This window comes from Baudoinia panamericana, assembly GCF_000338955.1.
Source record: "Baudoinia panamericana UAMH 10762 unplaced genomic scaffold BAUCOscaffold_9, whole genome shotgun sequence".
NCBI lineage: Eukaryota > Fungi > Ascomycota > Dothideomycetes > Mycosphaerellales > Teratosphaeriaceae > Baudoinia > Baudoinia panamericana.
Window position 1 is genome coordinate 1,105,565 of NW_006911265.1, and position 21,530 is coordinate 1,127,094.

Consider the following 21,530-nt stretch of genomic DNA (forward strand, 5'->3'; position numbering starts at 1 on the left):
TTTGAAAGGTCTGCAGCTGATGCATTCCTGGTGGATTGCAGTGCTGGCCGGTGTCTTGCGCGAGTGGGATTCTTGGATCACCGCCAAGAGCGGTACGAGGTATCCAGCGTGGAACGCGGCTTGTAGTCTCGGGTTTAGTAACGACGGACAACCCATAAAGAGTGATGACCGACAGGGGTGCAGTTGCGCATGACACCATGACAAGCTTTCAGCCTTGCCTGTCCTGCTGTCATGCTCAACTTTTAGCGTTTACCGTGGCCAATGCGCTAGCTATTCTTCTCCTTAACCCAGCAGGTGTTGGCAAGGACGGGCGGCGGTGAGTCCGTGCAAGGTCGAGGGTTAGTGTGTTGCCTTGGTGTTGCATCATGAAATGAGGTGTGCGTTGTCCTTTTGGCAGACGGATGACTATATGATCAGCCGGGTGCCTGCCTTCACAGGTAGGTCTTGTTCCTGTTATACCACCGAAGTTTACACACTACACAACGATCTAATACACGATCAACAACTACAACGACTAACAACCGACCCATATACAAGTGTGATTTCGCTGCTTGACCAATCGAGCATATCACCACGATAAGGCTTCCAATACCGGAGTCAATTCATTATCATGCCTGCGACAAGCTTCCCACCTTGCCCTGGCCCACCACCGAGCCGGCCTCTACCACCTATTCCAACAAAGTGAGCGTCGTACCCAGCCATGCGCTCATTGAGCGCGGCGATCCGACGGCCGCTTCACCTCCCTCAGACAAGACCACAGTGGTCAAGCATACATACTCGGACCATTGGTACAACTACCGCAGTCGAAGCCGCATCAAGAGCGCCTAGACCTACACTCTCGACTGTGTCGACAACACATATCTCACCTAATGCATAAGCACCGGCAACAGCCTGTGCATCACCGCCTCGTATCTCTCCTGCAGGCTGCATCTAGCCGCGCTTTGCGCTGTCACGTTGGCCGCCTGCATTTACGCCCCGCTGGCATGCAGCTGATCACGAGGTGCATATCTGCAACTACCACCCGCCCTATCATCCTCGGCTCACCACGGATGTCACTATACACGAGTCATTCACACGCAATACAGGATCCTGTTACCGGCACACACTTTCGACTACCTTCACCGCCTCCACAGATGAGCTGCTGGTCGGCTGTGTACATTACCGACCTTTCTGCGAGTATATCGCGGTGTATTTGGCTTTTAATGCATACTGTTTAGCTTGCTTCGAGATCTTATGTATACCATCACGGCTATTGGCATCGAGCGTATTGCAGTTCCGCGGCTCGTAGTTTGAATTTGGAGTAAGTTGGCAAGACGTATACCCAGGCAGCTGCAGCGGATTGCGCGCCTAGTCTTTGTATTTAGCGACTGAAATCTGCTGGACATCAGTCCTTCCATCCAACTCATTTTCACTGCGTTTATTTCTTTCTTGATCTAGTTGTAAAATGTGCGTGCGGAAATGGGCGCTTACCACACGTAGAAGGTTAAGGTGCGATGTCCAGAGTATCGGAACTGCGCACCGTCGCTTCCTTCTCGGCGGTATTCGATATCAGCGACATACGTGCGATGGAGATGAAGCTCACAGGACTATGAAACACATTATTGACTATGAAAATTACGTACTCGCATCACTTAGGGTACTCCAACATCAGTCATTGCATAAACAGCTCGGTCTTGGGGGTCAGCCTCGAGCATCGGGAACAATCGCCCATTCTCCCACGCCCTCCTGGGTATATTGCTCGCATTGAAGGTCGCATGCGTGGTTGCGCTCAATCAATTAACGTTAGGGACTGAATTATTAACTTACGCAGCCTGGGCACGCTCCTCCTCACGGCCACGCGCGTCAACATCGTGCTCCTCTTCGCCATCATCATCAAACTCCTCCTCGCCGCCCTTGTGCTGGCTGGCTGGAATCCAGAGACCAGACTCACGGTCCATCTGCTGATCCTGGTGCGTCAGGTCAACACCCTCGCTTCCCACACCACGGTTCTGGTGGCGGCGCTGGGACAGAGTGCGCGCACGCTGAGACAGGTTAGACTTGACCGATGCATTCTGCTCAACCCAGTTGGTGAGTGAGTCCTCGCAGTCCTGGATGATGGCTTTGGAGGCCTCGTAGCCGTCGTAAGCATTGCGGGTCTCGCCAGGTGTGACCGGAGTATCGTCGATGAGCTCAAGGAGGTGCTTGCCGAAGCCGGCGATGATGGCAAGCTTCTCGCTGTGCTCGCGCAGAGCGTCGAATTGGTAAGTGAAGGCAGCCTTCAGCTTTTCGCGAGTGATGTTGGAAAGCTGAGCCTCGGCAACGAGCGACTCGGCCTCGGCGCGGACAAGCTCCTGCTCGAGGACGACGATCTTCGGGCTGTTTGGTTCTTTGTACTTGAGCTGGGCAATCTGGTCGGTGATCTTCTGCTTGCGGTCACGACTGGGCTGGACGGAGGCTTCAATGTTGCGAATACTCTTGATTGTTACGCGGTACTGGTCGTAGCGGTCGACGAATTGGTCCTCAAGCTCACCGATTTCGTAGATGAGCACGCCGAGCTTGTCCGTAACGTCGGAGACGTCGTCGTCGCAAGCCTCACCCCAGATGGAGAGTTGCTGTGCGACCTCCATGCGCTCACGGCCGACAAGCTCCATGGAGCGCATGACGTTCTTCTCCATCTTCACGAGTGTGGAAAGCTTCTTGGCAAGATCTGGACCGAATGCGCCGGCAGTAGACTTGCGGAAGGTGTGTCCTGTTTCGCATTAATTTTCTCGGATCAACAACGACTGCGAGCGTGGTTCACTGACCAATGTTGGCCCGGCCGAACAGCCTGTTCGCCTTGGTAGACGAAGGTGGAGGCGGCGGGTTCTGAATCTGCGACGCAGTCGGCGCGCGCGACTGGCGCATTGAGTAGGTACGGTGCATCTTGGCGGTAAAGTCTGTTATACTGTGATGAAGCTACTTGTAGTGCAACGGTGTCTGCAGAGCGATATGTGCGGAGTTGGTGGGAGTGAATGTGTGTGTGTGCTGTGGCTGATGGGGGAGGCGATGTTTTGAAGCGAGTGGTTGTAGCCCGCTACGTCACTGAGCAACGGCACGAAAGTGGCCCAAGCTGTGTGGAGTGATTGACAAGATTGTCCAGATTGCGCCTCTGTGTCTCCGTGGATGTGGATCATAACAGATCTACGGCAAGGGTAGGAAGCCCGAACGCAGAAGGTTTCCAATACCCAAAGCCAAGCGTATGCGCACCATTGGCCATGCCAGTCCGCCCAAATGTCCGCAGGAGCTTCCGACAAAACCTTCAGCGACGCACAACTACATCGTCACCACGGAAACTGTCGTCATAGCGGGAACTCTTAACACGGGAAGAGGTTCGCGCGAACATCCCCGTGGCCTGAGGCATGCATCGGTGCTGCGCCATGCATAACGTTAAACGCGACTGTGTACATGTAGCGTCTTGTATATCCTAGCCAAGGTTTAGCGACAGATAGCAATTCATCGTTATGACTGAATGACCGCGATTGGACATGGCGGACGGGGCTTTGCAGTTGTATGGAGGCCGAAACATGGAAGAGGTTGCTCACCAACGGTCTGAAGAAGAAGCCTCAGACACGTCGGACGCCGGTGAGCTTGAACCACTCAATCGACCGGAGGCTGAGCAGCCCAACGCTGGTGCAGACGCGCTCAATGGTGTCTCCAAGCCGTCGGAGAAGGGTGCGCAACCGACCAAACAACGAACCAAATCCGCTTGGCGGAGGTGGCTAACGCCATCCCGTTTCTGCTGTTTTCTGAGCGCTCTCTTCCTCGTGACTGTTCTCCTGTTGCTCTCAGCCGGCGGCTTGTGGGCCTACAAAGCCGGCACACCCTTATATGGTGAAAGTGACTCATGGTACCCGTCGCCCCAGGGTGGCACCGTCGAAGCGTGGCGGCAGAGCTACGAGCGCGCTGCGGCTCTCGTCAGCCAGATGACCTTGGTAGAGAAAGTGAACATCACCACCGGCACTGGATGGAGCATGGGGATGTGCGTGGGCAACACTGGCCCTGTCGATAGGCTAGATTTTCCAAGCCTCTGTTTGCAGGATGGACCGCTTGGACTCCGTTTCATGGACAACGCTACAGCGTTTCCCGCAGGCATAACCGTGGGTGCTACATGGAACAAGGACTTGATGTACGAGCGTGGACGAGCGCACGGCTTCGAAGCACGTCTGAAGGGAATCAATGTTATCCTTGGCCCAGCCATGGGTCCCTTTGGTCGTTTACCAGCAGGTGGCCGAAACTGGGAAGGCTTCGGCGCTGACCCTGTGCTACAGGGCATTGCGGCAGCAAGGACCATTCAGGGCATCCAGGCTGAAGGCGTGATAGCAACAGCCAAGCACTACGTCGCTAACGAGCAGGAGCACTTTCGGTGGGTATGAGCACGGTCGCCCATGCTAAGACTTGCTAACATTCTGTAGGCAATCTTGGGAATGGGGCACTCCCAATGCAATAAGCTCCAACATCGACGACAGGACGATGCACGAAATCTACGCCTGGCCGTTCGCAGAAAGTGTCAGAGCTGGTGTAGCGAGTGTGATGTGTTCCTACAACCAGATCAACAATTCGTACGCGTGTCAGAACAGTAAGCTTCTCAACGGCGTACTAAAGGACGAACTTGGCTTCCAAGGCTTCGTACAGTCAGATTGGCTTGCTCAGCGATCTGGCGTTGCTGCTGCTCTTGCAGGCCTCGACATGACTATGCCTGGTGACGGCTTGTTCTGGCAAGATGGCCAGAGTCTCTGGGGTTCTGAGCTAACAAAAGCTGTGCTGAACTCATCTGTGCCTATGGACCGCCTGAACGACATGGTTATGCGCATCGTGGCCGCGTGGTACCAGCTAGGACAGGATGACGTGGAGCAGTGGCCGAAACCATCGGAAGGTGGTGGACCTAACTTTAGCTCGTGGACGAAGGAGAGAATTGGCAAGTTGCATCCTGGAAGTCCGGACAGCAAAGAAACAGGGGTCGTGAATCAATACGTTCCGGTGCGGCGTACGGCAGAGGGCGGAGACCACGACGACTTGGCGAGAAAGATCGCGCGGGAAGGCATTGTGCTCGTGAAGAACGAAGATAAGGTCTTGCCGCTGTCTCGCAATGCATCTGGTCACCCTTCACTTACACGCGACGAGAAGTTGAGGGTCGGCATCTTTGGCGAGGATGCTTTCAACAACCCCCGAGGCATAAATGCATGTCCCGATCGCGGGTGCAACGAAGGCACGCTGTCGCAAGGATGGGGTTCAGGTGCGGTCGAGCTACCCTACCTTATTTCTCCTGCAGAAGCACTGCGTGGCCGTTTCGACTCGCAGTTCGTTGATCTTACATACTGGCCGACCAACGTCGTCCAACACGTCGATGGTACAGCTTCCGCGCAAGAGCTGTGCCTTGTCTTCGTCAACTCTGATGCCGGCGAAGGCTTCATTAGCTGGAAAGATGTCAAAGGCGATCGTAATGATCTTTACCCGCAGAAGGGAGGCGATGAGCTAGTGCAGGCTGTCGCTGCGGGTTGTGGTGGCAAAAACGAGTCTGGATATCCAGTGGGAGACACCATTGTGGTGGTACACACTGTCGGACCCACGATCTTGGAGCGATGGATCGACATGCCTGGCGTGAAGGCTGTGCTTATCGCTCATCTACCGGGTCAAGAGAGTGGCAACGCGTTAGCAGACGTGCTCTTTGGCGATCACAATCCGTCCGGTCGACTGCCCTACACGATAGCGAGAAAAGAAGAGCACTACGGACCGTCCAGTAAGATCCTGAGGGTGGCAAACGGCCTGGCGCCGCAACAGAACTTCACGGAAGGCATATATATTGACTACCGCTACTTCGACAAACACAACATCACGCCTCGATACGAGTTCGGCTATGGTCTTAGCTATTCTTCTTTCAAGCTTGGCGGGTTGTTCGTGCATCCTGTCGGTAGCTGGACTCAAGAGCCGAAGCGAAGGGAAGCGTCTCCTGTCAGTCCACCTCAGCTTGACAGGCATATACCGGACCCAGAACAAGCACTTTGGCCGGAAGGCATGCAACGATTGAGGAAGTACGTCTACCCGTACATCTCGACCGCTGCGGAGGTCAAGCAGGGTCGCTACCCTTACCCAGAAGGCTACTCGCATATACAGGAGCCGTCGCCGGCCGGCGGAGGTGAAGGTGGCAATCCTAGCCTTTACGAGACACTTGTGTCGATACAGGCAAGGGTCAACAACATGGGACCGGTGGCTGGCGACGCCGTCGTTCAATTATACGTTTTATATGACCCGGATACGGTCGGCTATGGAAACAAGGCTCTTGACTTGCCCGTGCGAGTTTTGCGAGATTGGACAAAGATCTACCTCGAGGCTGGCAAGACCGAGGGCGTCCGCTTTGGACTCACTAGGAAGGATATCTCGTATTGGGACGTAGAGCGACAGAACTGGGTCGTTCCTCGTGGTCGCATTACTGTTTGTTTAGGCTTCTCGAGCCGAGATCTGCCTCCGACCGCATGCAGTACCCTGCCGCACGTTGTGGCCGAGCCTAATCCATGACCATCCGCCGGAGCTAAAGTAGCACCACAGCCTTTAGAAATCTCAACTGCTGTGGAAGCCTTCCTGCTTAAAGCTTGAACATGCAGCCCACGAAACTTGGCACGAGCCTTCCAGGCATCGCCTTCTCAAGCTCGAACTTGGCTCGCCACCCGGTACAATGACCCGTCAATAGCACTTTCGGATCCAAGGCTTTCAGGTCCGCCACAGTGTGTGCGATCGTATCAGGTTCGCCGTCCGCAAGATGGAAGCCGCCCATGACGGCATACAATGGCGTTCCTTTACCGAGTTCTACGGCATGACGTGAGGCGTTCACCACGCCTGCGTGCGAGCAGCCAGTGAACAGCACAACACCCTTGTCTAACCGCGAGTGATCAACGATATATCCACAGACCGTAGATTAGATCCTACTTACCTTTCAATTTGCACATCAAGAAGCGTTCGTCCTGCATGAGGGTGTCTTCTTCCCATTCATCTTTCTCAGCAACAAATCTGATGCCTCGTTTCAGGCCCAGCTCATACGAAGTGACCCGTGGTATCTCGCCGGAAACGAGGAACATATCATCAAGCACTGTGTGCGCCTTGTCACTCTTCGCAGCTCTGCCGCCAGCGTGCTCTATCTCGGCGAAGCTTGGATCAGCCTCCATCGATATCGGTGCCATAGCCATTATACCGCGGTAATCCGGTCGATTAGGATGCAGATCCACGCTGATGGGGAAGTTGTGTTGCTTGGCTGCATTGGCCATTTGGAGGACTCTGAGCATGCCTCCGGAGTGGTCACGATGCCAATGCGACAGCTGAACGACTTCAATGTTGCCGACCTCGGCACGCAGACGCTTCGCATTGAGCTCAAAGATCATCTCCTCTGGACCTGTGTCGAGCAGTATGGTGTGGCGTTTGTCCCCCTTGATGCCTGTAATCAACAATGACAAGCCGTGAGCGGAACAGCAAATTCGGTCCATCCGCAGCTCGCGCTTGCAAACGCCACGGCCTCCGTCAACTGAATCGCCTCTAAAGATGCCGATATCCTTAAGGCCGCCACCCTGCTCAACAGCAGCATTCTGGCTGGCTGAAATGGGGTCCTGCAATAGGTGGCGAGCAGTCAGTGTTCTGTAAGTGCCTGGGCGGTGTACTGCGCAACCTACGAGCTCATTATTTACAGTTACCAAACCTCTAGGGCGTCCAATTCAACAAGAACAGCCGTCTTGCAGTCAACACGGTACGCTTAGTTGCAGAATGTGAATGTGGATGAGAGTAGCGAAGAACACTACCAGTCGCGGCCGTGGCATGACAAACAGGACGATAGTCTTAAGCGACTCAGCCCTTCGTCGGCACGTTGTCAAGCTGACAGTCTTGTATACACTCCGGTTAGCTCTATCACACTGCCTTCTACGAAATCAGGCAAACTGTAGGGCTGGATAGACGGAAGGCTACATGATTGGCCCAGTTGTCAGCGGAACCTAGGTAGCTGAGTCAGGTAGCTCCATTAGAGCGTGCGACGAAATCGCAGGCCAATCGGTGGCGAAGATGATACGACAGTATAGTGTGCGGGAGTCATTCTACTCGCACAACCAGGTTGTGAACTGTGACGGTCTCTATCGCCATGTTCAATTGGAGCCGTCAACGTCGGCTGCAAGGGTCCATCCGAATGCCATGGCAAGCTCTTTCGGCCCGATCCTAGTCCTTGCAGTTCATCATTTGTCCGCTGATGATCTGCCACTCTTTTCGAGCGTTGAAACCTTGAGAAGCTATGGGCGCAGGAAGTGTTCGCAACCCAGCTAGGGCGGTAATACCACCCATACCTCTCGGAGCTGTGCACTCACGGAGAAATTTTGCAACTGTCCGAGATGGTCTGCTAGAGCAGGTTTGTCATCGACTTCCCCTCATGCTTTCGCGATAGCTATGGACTGTAAAAATTCGTTGATAATACACTCCTGATCATGTGGCTCGTTCATAACGAATCTGGCCAACATGTCGGGCCGCAAGACGAGTCCCGAGTTCAGGGTTGTCAAGCCGGGTAAGATATTGCCACGAAGAAGCTCATCACAGGCGCAAGCATCGGAACCTGCAGCCTCGAGCACTTGGATCGACCAGAATGCGTTGGCCAGTGGTCTGGGCCGTAAAGACATTCGAGCCCAAGCAGCGAGGGCATCTGCTGCGGCGCGAAGGGCCACCATCGCGAGGAAGCAGTCCCAGCAATGGCAGCATCCTGGCTGTGGAGTTCTTTCGCCCACGCCAACGGTCGCAGACAGCTCAGAGAGGAGTACGAGCGAAGTAGAGATTGCCCGCGCACTGGTCAGCCCCAAAGTAGAGGAGGACCAGGCTTTCTTCCAGAGAGTAGTTCCGATCGTAACCCAACTGATGGCACATCGACCATTCCAGCTGGAGCAACCGAGCGAAACTTCACTCGCACACAGCTCGGTCCGCTCGATGATTTGGAGTGCCATGCTAGAAAGTACGACACTTTACCAGGTTGCTATCTTTGTAGCTGGCACGCACAGTAATACATGCGGCCTCCCTAAGTCAGCCTTCGCTCACATTGGTCCCGGTTTGTTGACCTTACGTGGCGCTTCGCTAGATGCGATACAGTCGAAGATTACATCGGCGGATGCTGAGAGCATCGCTCCGATGGCGATCGCATTGCTCGCCGGATGGGAGCGGAGGTATGGTGATGAGGATGCATACGCTGTACACATGCAGGCCTGGAAGAGCCTTCCACTCCCGGCTCAGAGTTTGACAGAAGACAGCGTCGCGACTCTCACAGACTTAGTTCTCGAAATGTATCGGAGGTCACTTGATGAGCGATCACATCTACACACACACGCTTTCAATCCCAGTCAACTGACCAACCTCCCTGCCGGCTTCAAGATCTTCGACCAAAGGCGTCCAGAAGCACGCAGTCTGATGGCTCTTACAGCGCAATTGTCACATTTCCACATATCCGACAAAGAAGAGATAACTCGGTTGCGGAAGATCGGGCTGGAAAACATGGCATGGAGTCCAACGCACACCCGAGGCTGTGAACCCCAGCCAGATGCCGAAGGCCAGGTTGATCCGACAGAGCTCAATGCGCTATACCACGTGAGGGCTGTCAACATCTCCATCTGTGGCGTCATGCTGTCAGCAGCAATGGATGCGCATAAGTTTGACTGGCCATTCGACCTACAGAGCGCTCTATGGATCCACACTTCGTCCTGTCAGCATCTTCGAACGCCCGCACTGATTGGCACCAAGTATCAGCTTGTTGCGCTGTGGACGCGGTACAGCCTCTGTGCACTTGCGCGTGATCCAGAACAAGACGCGTACCTTCGACAACTGCTGCAGCAACTCAAGCTGACGACATGGAAAGCTTTGAAATCAGAGTTTGAACAGTTACTATACCAGGACGACTTCGAAGCCAGCTTCTCCAGCTTGTTCGAGCAGCTCATGCGCCGTTCGGATGAGGCCGTTGAGTCCCGAGAAGCAGGCTGAAAACTCAAGCAGAAGCTGGATTCGACCACTGACTTCACCACCGCTTTAACAGACTATAATATCCCGGGTCAGCTATGTGCGCCTCTGAAGAATCCTTCCACTTACTGCCGACGACTCCATTGACCGGAATGTCAATGGAGGTTGTATAGCTTGCTGCGTCACTTAACAAGTAGACGTACGCTCCACCAAGCTCTTCGATCTCCGCAAGGCGCGGCATGCCTCCATAATACTTCAGCTGCTGCTCCCAGTCGGGTTGTTGGGGCACCCAATACGTCATCGCGGTGTTCACAAGCCCTGGGGAGACCGAGTTTACACGGATGTTGTATTGTGCCCATTCCATCGCTAATGTGTGAGTCATATTGCGCACGCCTGGCCTCAACGTTAGCATCGGTGCAAACGGCTTCGATGCCCACGAACCTACCAGCTTTGCTTGCACCATACGGCGCCGATGGAACTCTTTTGTTTGGACGGTAAGAGGCCATACTCGCGGTGAAGACGATGCTCCCTTTCACGCCTAGCTTGATGAAGGTGCGCGCGGCAACTCGGGCACAGTAAAACGAACCGAACAGATTGATGGACCATAGCTGATTTATTTCTTCCGTGGTGAAGTCAAGCGCAGGCTTGTGCTTCGTCCGTCCAGCATTGATAACCATGCCGTGGAATGCACCAGCATCCACAATGATTTGGTCTACCGCTTTTGTTGCGCTTTCTTCGTTCGTAACGTCGGCTTTGATTGCATGGAGCTTTCCAGGGTACTTCTTCTGGACTGCGGCAAAGTCGTCGCCTACCTCGCCGATATCGATCGAATATACGCGGTCCGCGCCGTTGTCAAGGCAGGAGCTGGCTACGCCGAGACCGATACCCTATACCGCGGTGAATGTCAGCTGGATTCAATCACCGGCCGAACCTTGTAGCCTACCCTGTTCGCTCCGGTGACTGCAGCACATCAGCGTATAAGGAAGATTCCGGACATTCGCATGTGCGACTCACTAGCAATGACCTTGCCAGCTAAGGTGATCTTTGTCTGCGGTTTGGCGGAAGTCGAAGCTGAGCCTTCTACGACATGCTCTCCCGAGCCGTTTGCTGTGGTTAATTCGGTCGACGGCATGGCAAGCGAGCGTTTGAGTAGAAGGTCAGAATGGAGAAGGTTGACAAACAATCAGAAAACCAGAACAGACCTACATAGACATTGCGGTGCCTTCTGGCCACTTTATGTATTGAAGTTGACCAATGCGGTGTTGCTGCGAGCCCAAGATACCCCGTCTCGAGGCACTCCGCTAGCGCTCTCGACCTCGCTCCCCTCACCATCTTAACCCTCCTCCGGACGAGTACTTTCCACATTCTTTAGCCCTACTCAACTTACGTTCTCTCTGTGTGGTGCGGCTATGTGCTAGTCGTTGCAGTGTAAAGGTACACTTCACGAACAATGCATAGACATACCATGGCTCTCCCCCTGTTTTTGGGCTCACTCTTCGCTGTGTTATGGATTCTCAGACTGCGTGCGCAGAAGCGTTGCAACTGATTAGTAGTGCAGTAACGGAAGACTTTCGGCCATAGGCACATCACCACCTTCGCTGCATATCTTATCATACTCCATGGCTCAATCCCCAGCACTGCCTCCCAGCCAACTTGCTGGCGGACTGAGACGCCTCCAGTCAAGGGTTACTCCTCAAGGCGGTTCATTGGACCAACGACACCACGTTACTGTGTCAAAATGTTTCCGCGCGCGACATAGGCTACCGAGTTCGAGGTTCTCCGCCAGGGTATTGCGGCTATAGCGAATGATACGGTGGTGTTCCAGCTTGCCCGCAGTAACTCCTACACCATGTTGAGGACTTCTCCGCTGGGCGTGCTTGAGCTCGATGAAATATCAGGATGTACGCCTACCTCTGGCCGCTCCCGTGGAGCCAGCTGGCAGCGTTACGGTCGTTATAGACTAGTACGCCGATCGCATCCTTGGCGATATATGACGACTGATAGGTCACGGTCATGGAATTTTATATGTTGGCCTATCACTCATTAAATGTTGCGATCCGTTCACAACAAGGGATAGACGGACTGCAAAGGGCCACGTCGTTACGATAGCAGTTGAGGAAGTCTTATCTCAGTAGCATTGCTTTTTACCGCTGTTCAGAATCCATTGCCCCGGTCTTGTATCGCTTTGAGCATGGCGCTAGTGAGATGTCCTCGTCCTGCTAATGCACGAAGCACGCGAGCGTCGGCAGGGAGGATTGCAGGTCATGAGCACACAAGAATGTCGTCCGTGATGAACTGTCTATGGTTGGCTGAGATTGCGGCATCTTGAACTGGTTTGATCCGCGCAAGTTCGGCCCGGTGATCCAACACCGACACGGCGCAAGTGCGAGCGTCATGCAAATTGTTGATCGACACGTCGCGGGTGCAATGAGAGTTTAGCCCCACCTTGTGAAGCCTCGCGGACGTTTGTTGCCGCTTGGACCTACCGTAGATATTCTGCAGCAGGTAGCCGAGTGCATCTGAAGCGGAACGAATCAGCCGCATCACCTTTCCTCGCACCTTCCTGTTGCAGCTGCATGAGCATTGCGTGGAGTGAGCTAGTTCAACGGGTGCACTAGAGCGAAAGCAGGAGGCACGCACATCAGGCCGGTCATACCGAGGGTAACCTCCCGCTTCTGTTTTGTCATTGTCACGAAGGCTGCTTACTATATGTGTCCACATCACCTTGCCGGCAGTTTCTGAATCACCCCTCAATTTTAGAAAGCCGAAGCTGTTCACGCAATCCTTCAGGCCCGCACCATGACGGAAAGCACAGGGCGACCAGCTCTCCTAGGTTTACCCGCCGAGTTGCTACACCAAATTCTAGCATACCTCGAGCCACTGGATCTCGGTCGTGCCGCCCAAACCTGCAAAGTCCTCGCCACCCAAACCTACGACGACCAGATATGGATGCCTTTGGTCAATCAATATCTACCTGAACCACTCACCGGCCCAGCGCCATCCAAGACATTCCGTGAAGTTTACATCGCACACCACCCCTACTGGTTCCTTGTCAAGCGGCGCCTGTGGTTCGGCGACATAGAACACGTTGGCAAGTTGGTCGCCGCTCGGTATGACGCGCGAAGAGGATGCATTGAAGCGTATACTGTGGCAGCGCAGCGCGGTCGACATACGCTGGAGTTTTGGGAGAAGGACAGAGAAGTTATCATACACAGCTTCAATCCAAAGATTGTGCTCGATATGAACAGACCTGTGTTGAAGCTGGATCTTGGCGGCTTGCGGACGGATGATCAACCGGACAACGAGCCGAGCGCGAGGTCGTACGCGCCACCCTCAAACTACAGTAAAGAGATTCTGATGGAAACACTTGCCGAAGCTGGACTCTACTCCTCGTTCATGCTCTGCCGAGCATTGCCTGAGAAGGCAATTACCGAGCAGACAGCTGTTTGGCCACCTTTACGGTTCCCAACGCCGGCCCATGTACGTAACAATACGCACAATTCGTATCAATCGACCGGCCACCGCCCTTCAAGACTAGACGAAGTGAGCCAGTATCATTTTCGTTTGCGCAAATGGGTCGAGTTTAATGGGCGTCGAGCTAGTCCGCTGTCGCTCACATCGTCCGGTCTACAGGCAGCACTCGGCATGGTCGGCCCGTACTTTGCAGCCAACCTCACCTCGAGCGCAGGTGGCGGCATGAGCATTCGTATGCAAGAGGGCATCACGACGTTTGCATCACTACCTGACTGGTGCTTCACACCAACTCCGCAGAAGCCATGGCAGGGTCTTTGGTGTGGCGACTACAGTGGCCACGGCTGCGAGTTTCTGGTCGTTCTGCAGCCCGACAAGCAGGATGAACGACCGTTACCGGAAGGCATGGATTGGTTGAGGCAATGGTTCCGCGGTCAGCGCAGAGGGAGTGGGAGCAGCGATAGCAGCTATGCGAGCGCTCAAGAAGACTTCGACGTCGTCCAAGCCGCGCGGGAGCAGGTCGCTCTCGAGCTTGCCAGCTGGACTGAGCAGGAACAATATCAAGTACCCACTCCGCAAGCGATCCTTGAGGGCTTCACGGAAACACCATTTGACAGTCCATCGCAACCCACCGCCCCAAATGACGACGCGCCGTCTGGCAGGCTCGAGGCTATTAAGCTGACGGGTGACCCAAACATTCCGCGCGGAGAGTATACCTTTGTCGCACCAGAGATCGGTGAAGCAGGGCTGTTGCGCGTTGCGGATGAAAAGATCTTTAAGGGCGCAAGGATCGTGCGAAGCGCTGGTCACATTGCTGGTAGAGGCTTCAGGGAAGGTGAGCATTTCACGACATCCGAGCGCACTACGGCAACCACTGACGCGTGCGAAGACCAGTACACGCCGTCGCAGCTTATCATGATCTCACACGACAGGCTGGCACAGTTTTGGGAAGGGTTTGGCCATATCTCGTATTACCAGCGTGTGGATCTCGATGCGCTTATGAAGTACACAGGGTAAGCAGCAGATTTACAGCCCATCAATCTTTTATCAGAGCTTGCCTTTGTCATTGTTCTCAATCCACAGACTCGCATTACGTGATGATAGCCTTGGCTGCAGCAACCGAGGCAAGAACGACCGCCCTCGGCTGGAAGCTCAGGTGTACTGCAGTGCAACTTGAACTTAACATACAGCGTGTGCCAACAGAGCTGTCGTCTCTTATCCAAGTGCTAAGAGTATCAAGATGTCTGACCGTGTCGCCGCCCCAACTCCATCCAATCCTCTTCCTGCGTCCACGCAACCTCAAGCGCAAGCACAACCGTCGACAAATGGTGAAGGTGTCGCGCTCCTTTGCATGCTCTACCCGGAGTCACCGGCGAAGCAACAAAGAGTACGCTGCTGGTACTCGACCGTGACGTGCTTTCATTGACATGGATCAAGTGCTTATCCTTATTGCGCAAAGAAGCACGCGATTACTACCCGCAACCTAAGGCGAAATGTACGACATGGTCGTATTTCATTCCAATGCCCGCACGAGGCAAGTCTGGAGCTTCCGAGAAACCGCTCATCGGTGGACTGGAAATCTATACAGCCAAGTCTGCACTTCAAGCTCAACTTAATGAGGCGGGGTTTCAAGGCTACCATGAGACTGTCAAGCGAGAGGAATTGTACGCGAAACCTGAAGAATTGGTTGCTTGGTATCATGCTGCTGGCTTTGTGGCGAGAGACGGGGTTGCAGTGAGTGGCGAGGGCGTGCTTATCAGCGTTACGAGGATGGTGTGCAAGAACCGTCAGCAAGCCTTGGATCTACTGCGGTGAATAAGAATGTCTGATCATACTGCATCACTCGCATCTCTGACCGGCATTAGGAACTTTTCGAGCTGGGTTACTGCGAACGAACCTGGTGTGCTTACCTATGCAACCTTTCAGCGGCCTAAAGCTCCCAAGGAGCTGCTGTTGTTCGTTCGATACGCGGATCAGAAGGCACTGAAGGCACACAGTATTGCTCCGGAGCATGTAGATATTGTGTAAGTGAAGTACCCTACCAATCGTACTCACTCCGCCTGACACCATCACAGCAAAGCATTGGGCAAGATGCTGGAGAACGAAGTTGGCACCGGGACGACATTGTGGAAGGAAATCGATGATAGTTTCGTCACAAATGGAACAGGAAGTGGCAGTGCAGATGGAAGTCGTTCCAAGCTCTGAGAATCGATCCGGCCGCTTAATCCCGAAAGCTGCACACTCTCTTTCTTCGTCCACCTCACTTACTTGCTCCGGTCAAGCCACCAGGCATCAACATCGGTTCCTTGTCGGAGAAGTTCTTCACGTCGTCCAGAATGGTCTTCATATCGTCCGAGCTCGCGCCCTTCTGGAACGCCTCCATACTCTCCCACTCAAGCGTCGCTCCAACGCAGTATTCGGCATCCTTGCCAAAGTCCGAGACTTTCCAGCCTTTCAAGCCGTATTGGCTGAGCTTGTCGCCGACCATCTTCATGTGGGTGCTGATGTAGTAGTCCATGTTGAAGTTAGTACCCTTGGGGTAGAGGACGAAGGTGAGAGACATGGTGGGCAGGCTCTATCTCTTCCGTGGATGCTGTTCACCATCAATGAGTACGGCTTCTCGTCTTCGTGAACGAACTTACAATTGGCGGAATCACTTGAGCTATATGTTGTTTACTGCGATGGTATGCAAGCTTACACAGAGGACTTCTCCACTATTTGATCCTCTCTCCTCCGAGGCACTCGCGCATTGAGCTGGAGGTGCCCCGCAGTGTTCTACGACCTTTCCAGACCCCATCCGGGTTCCCGCCTTATGACCGTGGACGCAAAAAGTAGGCTGGCCATGGGTACTGGCGAAGAGGTGTCTACGTGGGTTCATTCGTCCAAGAGACTCTGCGAAAGCATCTGCGACTCGGCAATCCGCTCCCTTGCACAAATGTTCCGGATCCTTCGGACGGACATATTGACAGAGTGGACGAGCAACGTCTGCCTGCGAGCACATAAGGGGAGAGGGGGAGTCGCTTCGAGTGGCCAGGGTCCTTTTCACGCTCACGCGCATACAAGGTTCCGGCTGAGGTTCCGGCTGATGAACCATTCATATGGCTCACACGACTGGAGGGGAGCACTTGCCACAAAAGGCACCCGATCATCACGCAATGCTTCGCAGCATCATCTGGCGTCTACCCGCGGACACGCCTGACAGTAAGGAACGGTCGAATACTGCACGGGATCATGAAGCGGACACTTCACTGCTTGTCTGAGGTATAAGCTAGTTCTGCAGATCTCTTCCTTCCATCACGCATGGGCAGAAGCCCTGAATATTCGTCCATTCAGACACAGCCCTGGCAGGATGTCGTGGTAGTTCTTCTTACCAACTTCATTCTCTTTGACTCCTCAATTAGCTCTTGCGTCAGTCTCTGGCCTGTGACGAAGGTGATTCCATGATTCCGCCACAGCCACTATGACAGAAAGGATGCCACGACCTGACAATGCATCACGAGAAAACGCCACACCGAGACCAGCCGGCACTTCTTACATCCGACCACAAGACAGAAAGCTACATGATCCTGCCGTGTCCTTCGAAGGTCTGCGTGCCTTAACATCCTTTGCATAGTGCAAGTAGCTGATGGTGTATTCATCCAGAATACCACTACTACGCGCTACGAACGCGAGAAGAGGAGCGTGAACTGCCTAGTGTGAAGACGGATTGGCGATCACTTCTACTGCGCAAGAAGCTTGCGCGGGACATAGCGCAGCGTGCGAGCTTTCCAAACGACAGCGCCGAGCAGAAAGGTCATGATCGCAATATCAACCTCTCGAGAAAGGCAAACCGCCTCGAAATCTCCGATCAGGAATGGACCGACGCTTCTCGCGCATTTCGTACTGCATCTTGGGGAGCTTGCTTCTATCTAATCACGACCGACATCCTTGGTCCGTATGGGGTAGGCTTCGCTATGGGCACGCTCGGACGGGTACAACATCGCCCTACGTTATTACCATAGAATTACCCGCTAACCTTATCTACTCCAAGGGGGGCCGGCATAGCACTCTACACGGTTTTCGGGCTCTGCGCCGGCTACAGCGGCTATTTGCTCTGGCATGCATTTCTGGGACTCGATAGCTACAAGTTCCCGTTGAAGAACTATAGCGACCTCGCCTTCCGCGTCTATGGGAGTACCGCTCGCTATATCACTGCTACGCTGCAAGCATTAGCGCTGCTGCTCATCCTTGGCCAGGTGACGATCCAGCAGGGTCAGGCTAATTCCGAGATATCGAAGTTCAGGCTGTGCTATGCCGTTTGTCCAATCCTCTTCCTCGTGGTTGGCTTCGCCATTGGTCAGATCAAGACCTTGAAGTCCTATGGCTGCGTTTTCAACTTGGCTGTATGGCTCAACCTGCTTGTCATCTTCATCACGATGGGCGCATTCGCACATACTCCGCCGAACTACGCAATCTCCGTTCTCGGATCCGCAGGCGGACTCGTGGATCCAACAACGATCAAGCCGGACACTCAAAATTACCCGCCCATCATCCACTACAGTGGCATGCCGCCTTCAGGAAGCTCTATCGCCGCTCTCAACGGCTTACTGTCCGGTGTCTTCGCGTACGGCGGAGCACAGTTGTTCGTCGAGTTCATGGCAGAAATGCGACGACCTAGAGACTTCATCTTCGCTATGTGGGGAGCCCAGTTCTTCATCTACGCAGTGTATCTGATCTACGGTTGCTACACCTACTACTTCCAATGTCAATACAGCTATCAGATCAGCTACCAGGGCGTCTCGCACTACGGCTTGCAAACTGCAGGCAACGCCATCGGCCTCTTGTCTGGACTTATTGCGGCCGGCTTGTACGGTAACATTGGAATTAAGGTCCTATACAACAACGTGCTTATCGATCTGTTCGGAGCATCGCCTCTGATCACCAAAGGTGGAAAGATAATATGGACCATCCTAGTACCCATCTGGTGGTCCATCGCCTTCGTGATTGCGGCGGCCATACCGGATTACTTCGGCTTCGTCTCTGTAGTTGCGGCCGCTACCATTATGCAGTTCAGCTACTCGTTCCCGCCAATGATTGCTTGCCTGCGATATGCGACTCAACTTCATGAAAAGCACGGTTGGCCAAGGCTTCGATCCGCAAACTGGAGTGGTGCACCGTAGATACTCTGGCTTTGAATACTGGGCAAGAGGCTTCATCAGCGGAGGCCCACGACAAGTGGTGCTCAACGTGATCCATGTTGTCTATTGCTTAGGAGCATGGGTCGTCGCTGGCCTTGGCCTGTATGCTGCTATCGAAGGTTTGTGGTGCAATTTCTTATAGAAGTTGCAATGGTCCCGCTAACGGTGCATCCAGGTATGATTGAAGCCTTCAAGATTCCGCAAGTCAATAGCTTTACCTGCGTCTCTCCGCTCAACCTCAATGCAGGCGGTTGATACTCAGTATTGCGGTCGAAGCCTCAGTTGGGACCTCAAGGTGGTGAGCTGCTCCGTCTCATGTCGCAGACTCCTCGGGCAGTTTCCGTCACTGAATGATGCATGCGTTCGTACGCAATCGGGTGTGAGATGCACACCCTTCGTCGTACCGTAATAGCTTACGCGGCGGTGGCTCGCCGTGACGTTCTCGGAGCTAAAGAAATGACCACCAGGCGTCGGCTCTCCTCATATTTTCGCAGGCTTTGAGTGCTCGATGGAGGAGCATCAATGTTGTTAGTGTAGCGGCTTGGGGACTGCGAGACTACCACCGAGCGAACAGTACTGTGTTGCGCACACGTATGAATTCCCAGCCTCTACTGGGCTGACTTAACCTTGACTATCTCACACCGCATCCTAACGCTATGCAATAATGCCAGTCTATATCTACATTCTAAATGGGTAATGCTATGTCACCTTATCAGGATCCAGCGCAATATGCGGGCTCACACCTTAACCCTAAGCTTGAAGCCAGCCTTGTACACTCTAAGCGCGGACAGGATAACGCCTGCAGCAAGCATGCATACGCCGCCGTACGTCCATGTGCCGGTCCAATCGAAGGTAGCTGGATCATCGCCACGTCGCTGCAAGATCCCGCCTCCGCCCGGGCCGCCAGCAAGTGTGCCGAGACCGACAACTGCGAAGCCCATGCCGATACGGGTACCAATCTTCGTTCTATCCGCCGTGAGAGCCACGAACATGACCGGAGGTAGAGCGATGAAGATGCCGGAGAAGAAGCCGAACAAAATCGTCGTCACAATAAGGCCTGCTGCATTATGCACCGCGATGTTGCACAGTAGGATCAACCCCACGATGAACGCACCTAAGCCTGTCAGTATGACAGTACCCGTAACTATAATCTGACGGCAGTTTCGATAGCTCACCAGGTGCGATGACATTCAGCGGGCCAGTCTTATCAGCGAGCGCATTCGGTAGAGTGCGCCCGAATACAGAGCCAGCGTTCAAGATTGGCACAAGGTAGAACGACAGGCTCTCGTTTGTGAAGCCAGTAGCCGCGCCAAAAAAGGAGATGTAGAAAATGCCAACGTAAAGACCGATAAATCCGATCAGGCTTGCAAGCACGAATGTCACAAACGGCCAATCTGTGAAGGCGGTCGTGTCGAGAATAGCGCGTGCCTTCGGTGGCTTGACGCGCTGTTTCATCACGATGATGGGAACAAGAACGGTTGCGAGTACGGTGAATCCGAGAATACGGACAGCCCTACTATGCGTCAGCAACGGAGGCGCAACTCCAAGAACTAAATAAAGACCACCCTGTGCATCTAACTTACCAAGGGAATCCCACCTCTGGGACGAGACGGTAGAACATGATTGGGTAGATGATACCGCCCATAGAGCTACCAGACGCAGCCAGGCCGACAGCAAGACCTAGTTTCTTGCTGAAGTAGGTTGGCAGGAGAGCGACGGCTGGAACGAAGAGGCAGCCGGCGCCAATGCCAATGCAAAAGCCTTGCGCAAGAATGACCTGCCATAGACTGTGAGTGAGACTGAGCATCATGTGGCCAAAGACAACCATGAAACCGCCGCCAATCAGCAGGTAGCGCAGATAGCCACGGTCAAAGAAGGGGCCTGCAACAGCGCCTACTAACAGCACCATGACTGACTGGACCGAGCCGATCCATGAGATGTCGGAAGAGGAGGCGGTGAACAGTTGGCCAGATTCATAGTATGTCTGGTACACACCTGCGAACACGTCAGGTCAATGTCTCATTTTGCCACGCACATCTTGCGCCGTGGTGAAGCCTACCAAATGTGTTGAGCAGACCCCAAGTGTTGAAGAATAGCGACCATCCGCCTACGACCTGCAACCACGCCTGCAAGCCTCCGTCCGGTGGTGGGCCTCCTGGCGGTCCTGCCGGGGGTCCTTTAGGAGGTCCATTGGGCTGAGCCTCTGCGCCTGCGGCTGCTTCCACTGGCTTCTCAGACTCCGGTGGCACGGCTTTCTCCTCGTCATTGCGATCGACCGGGCTCACTTGATCGTCCGACTCCTGCTCGAACTTGTGCTCATCGTTCAATGATGGCACATGGGCGTTTTGCGCGGCCATTATATATGTGAAGTCAAGCCCAATTCAAGCCAAGAAAGCTTCGCGCGCCACTAACACAATCGCCGCGGACGGCTTCCCGTAAACGCTCCGCAGTCACTCAAGAAGCGTACAAAGACAGCGCGCTGACACTTTGACAGCAGTATGGAGGGTGGTCGAAGCAGTATGGAAGGAGTGGAATGGAGTCAAAATGAGATTATTTGTTAGACAGGTTCGCTAAGCGCTATCCCTAGTGGTAACGGTAGGAGGACACGGCCGTCGCGGAGATCTAACGCGGACCCGAAAACCCGAGCCCCGAAGTGTTCGCTCGCTTCAACTGTAGGCTTCAATTACTCAGCTACCACTGCCAACCAGGTACCAGAGAACTTCGGGTCAGTCTCACCGCAGAGATAGCGGGGTATCCTCATGTTACACGATGCGACGGCTTGCGCAAGACCTACTGTACGCGTCTCACAATAATTCTCAAGTACGGATGCGTGATGGCTGCGCCCTGATGAGCCCAAAAGCGAGACTCCCGGCCTGAGAAAGACGACCTTAACTCCGCTGGCGAGGC

General features: G+C 54.0%; 11 protein-coding genes across 11 annotated transcripts; 5 read left to right on the plus strand and 6 right to left on the minus strand.

The window, feature by feature from the left end:
• The first annotated feature begins 563 nt into the window (after nt 1-563).
• Nucleotides 564-1,412, plus strand: BAUCODRAFT_564099 (uncharacterized protein). Its single transcript, XM_007680327.1, has one exon. It carries the CDS (start codon nt 870-872, stop codon nt 1,215-1,217), a length of 348 nt encoding a protein of 115 aa, XP_007678517.1. The 5' UTR covers nt 564-869; the 3' UTR covers nt 1,218-1,412.
• A 150-nt stretch (nt 1,413-1,562) lies between these two features.
• BAUCODRAFT_36120 (uncharacterized protein) lies at nt 1,563-3,192 on the minus strand. The gene is made up of 2 exons (XM_007679912.1): nt 2,784-3,192; nt 1,563-2,728 (listed from the first exon to the last, which is right to left on the minus strand). The coding sequence occupies exons 1-2, from the start codon at nt 2,899-2,901 to the stop codon at nt 1,803-1,805; spliced, it is 1,044 nt and encodes a 347-aa protein (XP_007678102.1). The 5' UTR covers nt 2,902-3,192; the 3' UTR covers nt 1,563-1,802.
• A 350-nt stretch (nt 3,193-3,542) lies between these two features.
• On the plus strand, nt 3,543-6,531 carry BAUCODRAFT_73784 (glycoside hydrolase family 3 protein; the record flags this gene model as incomplete). Its single annotated transcript, XM_007680011.1, has 2 exons — nt 3,543-4,381; nt 4,431-6,531. 2 exons carry the CDS (start codon nt 3,543-3,545, stop codon nt 6,529-6,531), a joined length of 2,940 nt encoding a protein of 979 aa, XP_007678201.1.
• Nucleotides 6,532-6,598: 67 nt separating this feature from the next.
• On the minus strand, nt 6,599-7,856 carry BAUCODRAFT_141107 (uncharacterized protein; the record flags this gene model as incomplete). The annotated part of the gene is made up of 4 exons (XM_007680328.1): nt 7,747-7,856; nt 7,674-7,701; nt 6,944-7,610; nt 6,599-6,888 (listed from the first exon to the last, which is right to left on the minus strand). The coding sequence occupies exons 1-4, from the start codon at nt 7,815-7,817 to the stop codon at nt 6,599-6,601; spliced, it is 1,056 nt and encodes a 351-aa protein (XP_007678518.1). The 5' UTR covers nt 7,818-7,856.
• Nucleotides 7,857-8,499: 643 nt separating this feature from the next.
• On the plus strand, nt 8,500-9,999 carry BAUCODRAFT_25949 (uncharacterized protein; the record flags this gene model as incomplete). Its single annotated transcript, XM_007679782.1, has 1 exon — nt 8,500-9,999. The coding sequence occupies one exon, from the start codon at nt 8,500-8,502 to the stop codon at nt 9,997-9,999; it is 1,500 nt and encodes a 499-aa protein (XP_007677972.1).
• Nucleotides 10,000-10,021: 22 nt separating this feature from the next.
• BAUCODRAFT_564575 (uncharacterized protein) lies at nt 10,022-11,341 on the minus strand. Its single transcript, XM_007680329.1, has 5 exons — nt 10,990-11,341; nt 10,919-10,935; nt 10,421-10,862; nt 10,105-10,368; nt 10,022-10,052 (listed from the first exon to the last, which is right to left on the minus strand). Exons 1-5 carry the CDS (start codon nt 11,105-11,107, stop codon nt 10,045-10,047), a joined length of 849 nt encoding a protein of 282 aa, XP_007678519.1. The 5' UTR covers nt 11,108-11,341; the 3' UTR covers nt 10,022-10,044.
• Nucleotides 11,342-12,774: 1,433 nt separating this feature from the next.
• BAUCODRAFT_25951 (uncharacterized protein) lies at nt 12,775-15,261 on the plus strand (the record flags this gene model as incomplete). The annotated part of the gene is made up of 4 exons (XM_007679783.1): nt 12,775-14,459; nt 14,530-14,612; nt 14,637-14,833; nt 14,884-15,261. The coding sequence occupies 4 exons, from the start codon at nt 12,775-12,777 to the stop codon at nt 15,259-15,261; spliced, it is 2,343 nt and encodes a 780-aa protein (XP_007677973.1).
• Nucleotides 15,262-15,273: 12 nt separating this feature from the next.
• BAUCODRAFT_564236 (uncharacterized protein) lies at nt 15,274-15,649 on the minus strand. Its single transcript, XM_007680330.1, has one exon. The coding sequence runs from the start codon at nt 15,514-15,516 to the stop codon at nt 15,286-15,288; it is 231 nt and encodes a 76-aa protein (XP_007678520.1). The 5' UTR covers nt 15,517-15,649; the 3' UTR covers nt 15,274-15,285.
• Nucleotides 15,650-15,730: 81 nt separating this feature from the next.
• Nucleotides 15,731-16,167, minus strand: BAUCODRAFT_93390 (uncharacterized protein; the record flags this gene model as incomplete). The annotated part of the gene is made up of 2 exons (XM_007680055.1): nt 16,089-16,167; nt 15,731-16,039 (listed from the first exon to the last, which is right to left on the minus strand). A coding segment is annotated over exon 2 (279 nt), but the record flags the coding sequence as incomplete, so codon positions are not given.
• Nucleotides 16,168-16,454: 287 nt separating this feature from the next.
• Nucleotides 16,455-18,878, plus strand: BAUCODRAFT_158358 (uncharacterized protein; the record flags this gene model as incomplete). Its single annotated transcript, XM_007680331.1, has 5 exons — nt 16,455-17,030; nt 17,089-17,380; nt 17,477-18,505; nt 18,558-18,742; nt 18,799-18,878. The coding sequence occupies exons 1-5, from the start codon at nt 16,907-16,909 to the stop codon at nt 18,876-18,878; spliced, it is 1,710 nt and encodes a 569-aa protein (XP_007678521.1). The 5' UTR covers nt 16,455-16,906.
• Nucleotides 18,879-19,195: 317 nt separating this feature from the next.
• BAUCODRAFT_36127 (uncharacterized protein) lies at nt 19,196-21,076 on the minus strand. The gene is made up of 4 exons (XM_007679913.1): nt 20,683-21,076; nt 20,207-20,618; nt 19,799-20,136; nt 19,196-19,737 (listed from the first exon to the last, which is right to left on the minus strand). Exons 1-4 carry the CDS (start codon nt 20,978-20,980, stop codon nt 19,361-19,363), a joined length of 1,425 nt encoding a protein of 474 aa, XP_007678103.1. The 5' UTR covers nt 20,981-21,076; the 3' UTR covers nt 19,196-19,360.
• Between the last annotated feature and the right edge of the window lie 454 nt (nt 21,077-21,530).

Coding starts and splice junctions, on each gene's coding strand:
- BAUCODRAFT_564099 (XM_007680327.1), top strand. CDS start 870: ATGCATAAGCACCGGCAACAGCCTGTGCATCACCGCCTCGTATCTCTC.
- BAUCODRAFT_36120 (XM_007679912.1), bottom strand. CDS start 2,901: ATGCACCGTACCTACTCAATGCGCCAGTCGCGCGCGCCGACTGCGTCG. Junction 2,729..2,783: donor GTTCGGCCGGGCCAACATTG/GTCAGTGAACCA, acceptor AATGCGAAACAG/GACACACCTTCCGCAAGTCT.
- BAUCODRAFT_564575 (XM_007680329.1), bottom strand. CDS start 11,107: ATGCCGTCGACCGAATTAACCACAGCAAACGGCTCGGGAGAGCATGTC. Junction 10,369..10,420: donor GTATGGTGCAAGCAAAGCTG/GTAGGTTCGTGG, acceptor CGTTGAGGCCAG/GCGTGCGCAATATGACTCAC.
- BAUCODRAFT_564236 (XM_007680330.1), bottom strand. CDS start 15,516: ATGGTGTCAGGCGGAGTGAGTACGATTGGTAGGGTACTTCACTTACAC.
- BAUCODRAFT_36127 (XM_007679913.1), bottom strand. CDS start 20,980: ATGGCCGCGCAAAACGCCCATGTGCCATCATTGAACGATGAGCACAAG. Junction 20,619..20,682: donor GGGTCTGCTCAACACATTTG/GTAGGCTTCACC, acceptor ACGTGTTCGCAG/GTGTGTACCAGACATACTAT. Junction 19,738..19,798: donor GCTGAATGTCATCGCACCTG/GTGAGCTATCGA, acceptor TGACAGGCTTAG/GTGCGTTCATCGTGGGGTTG.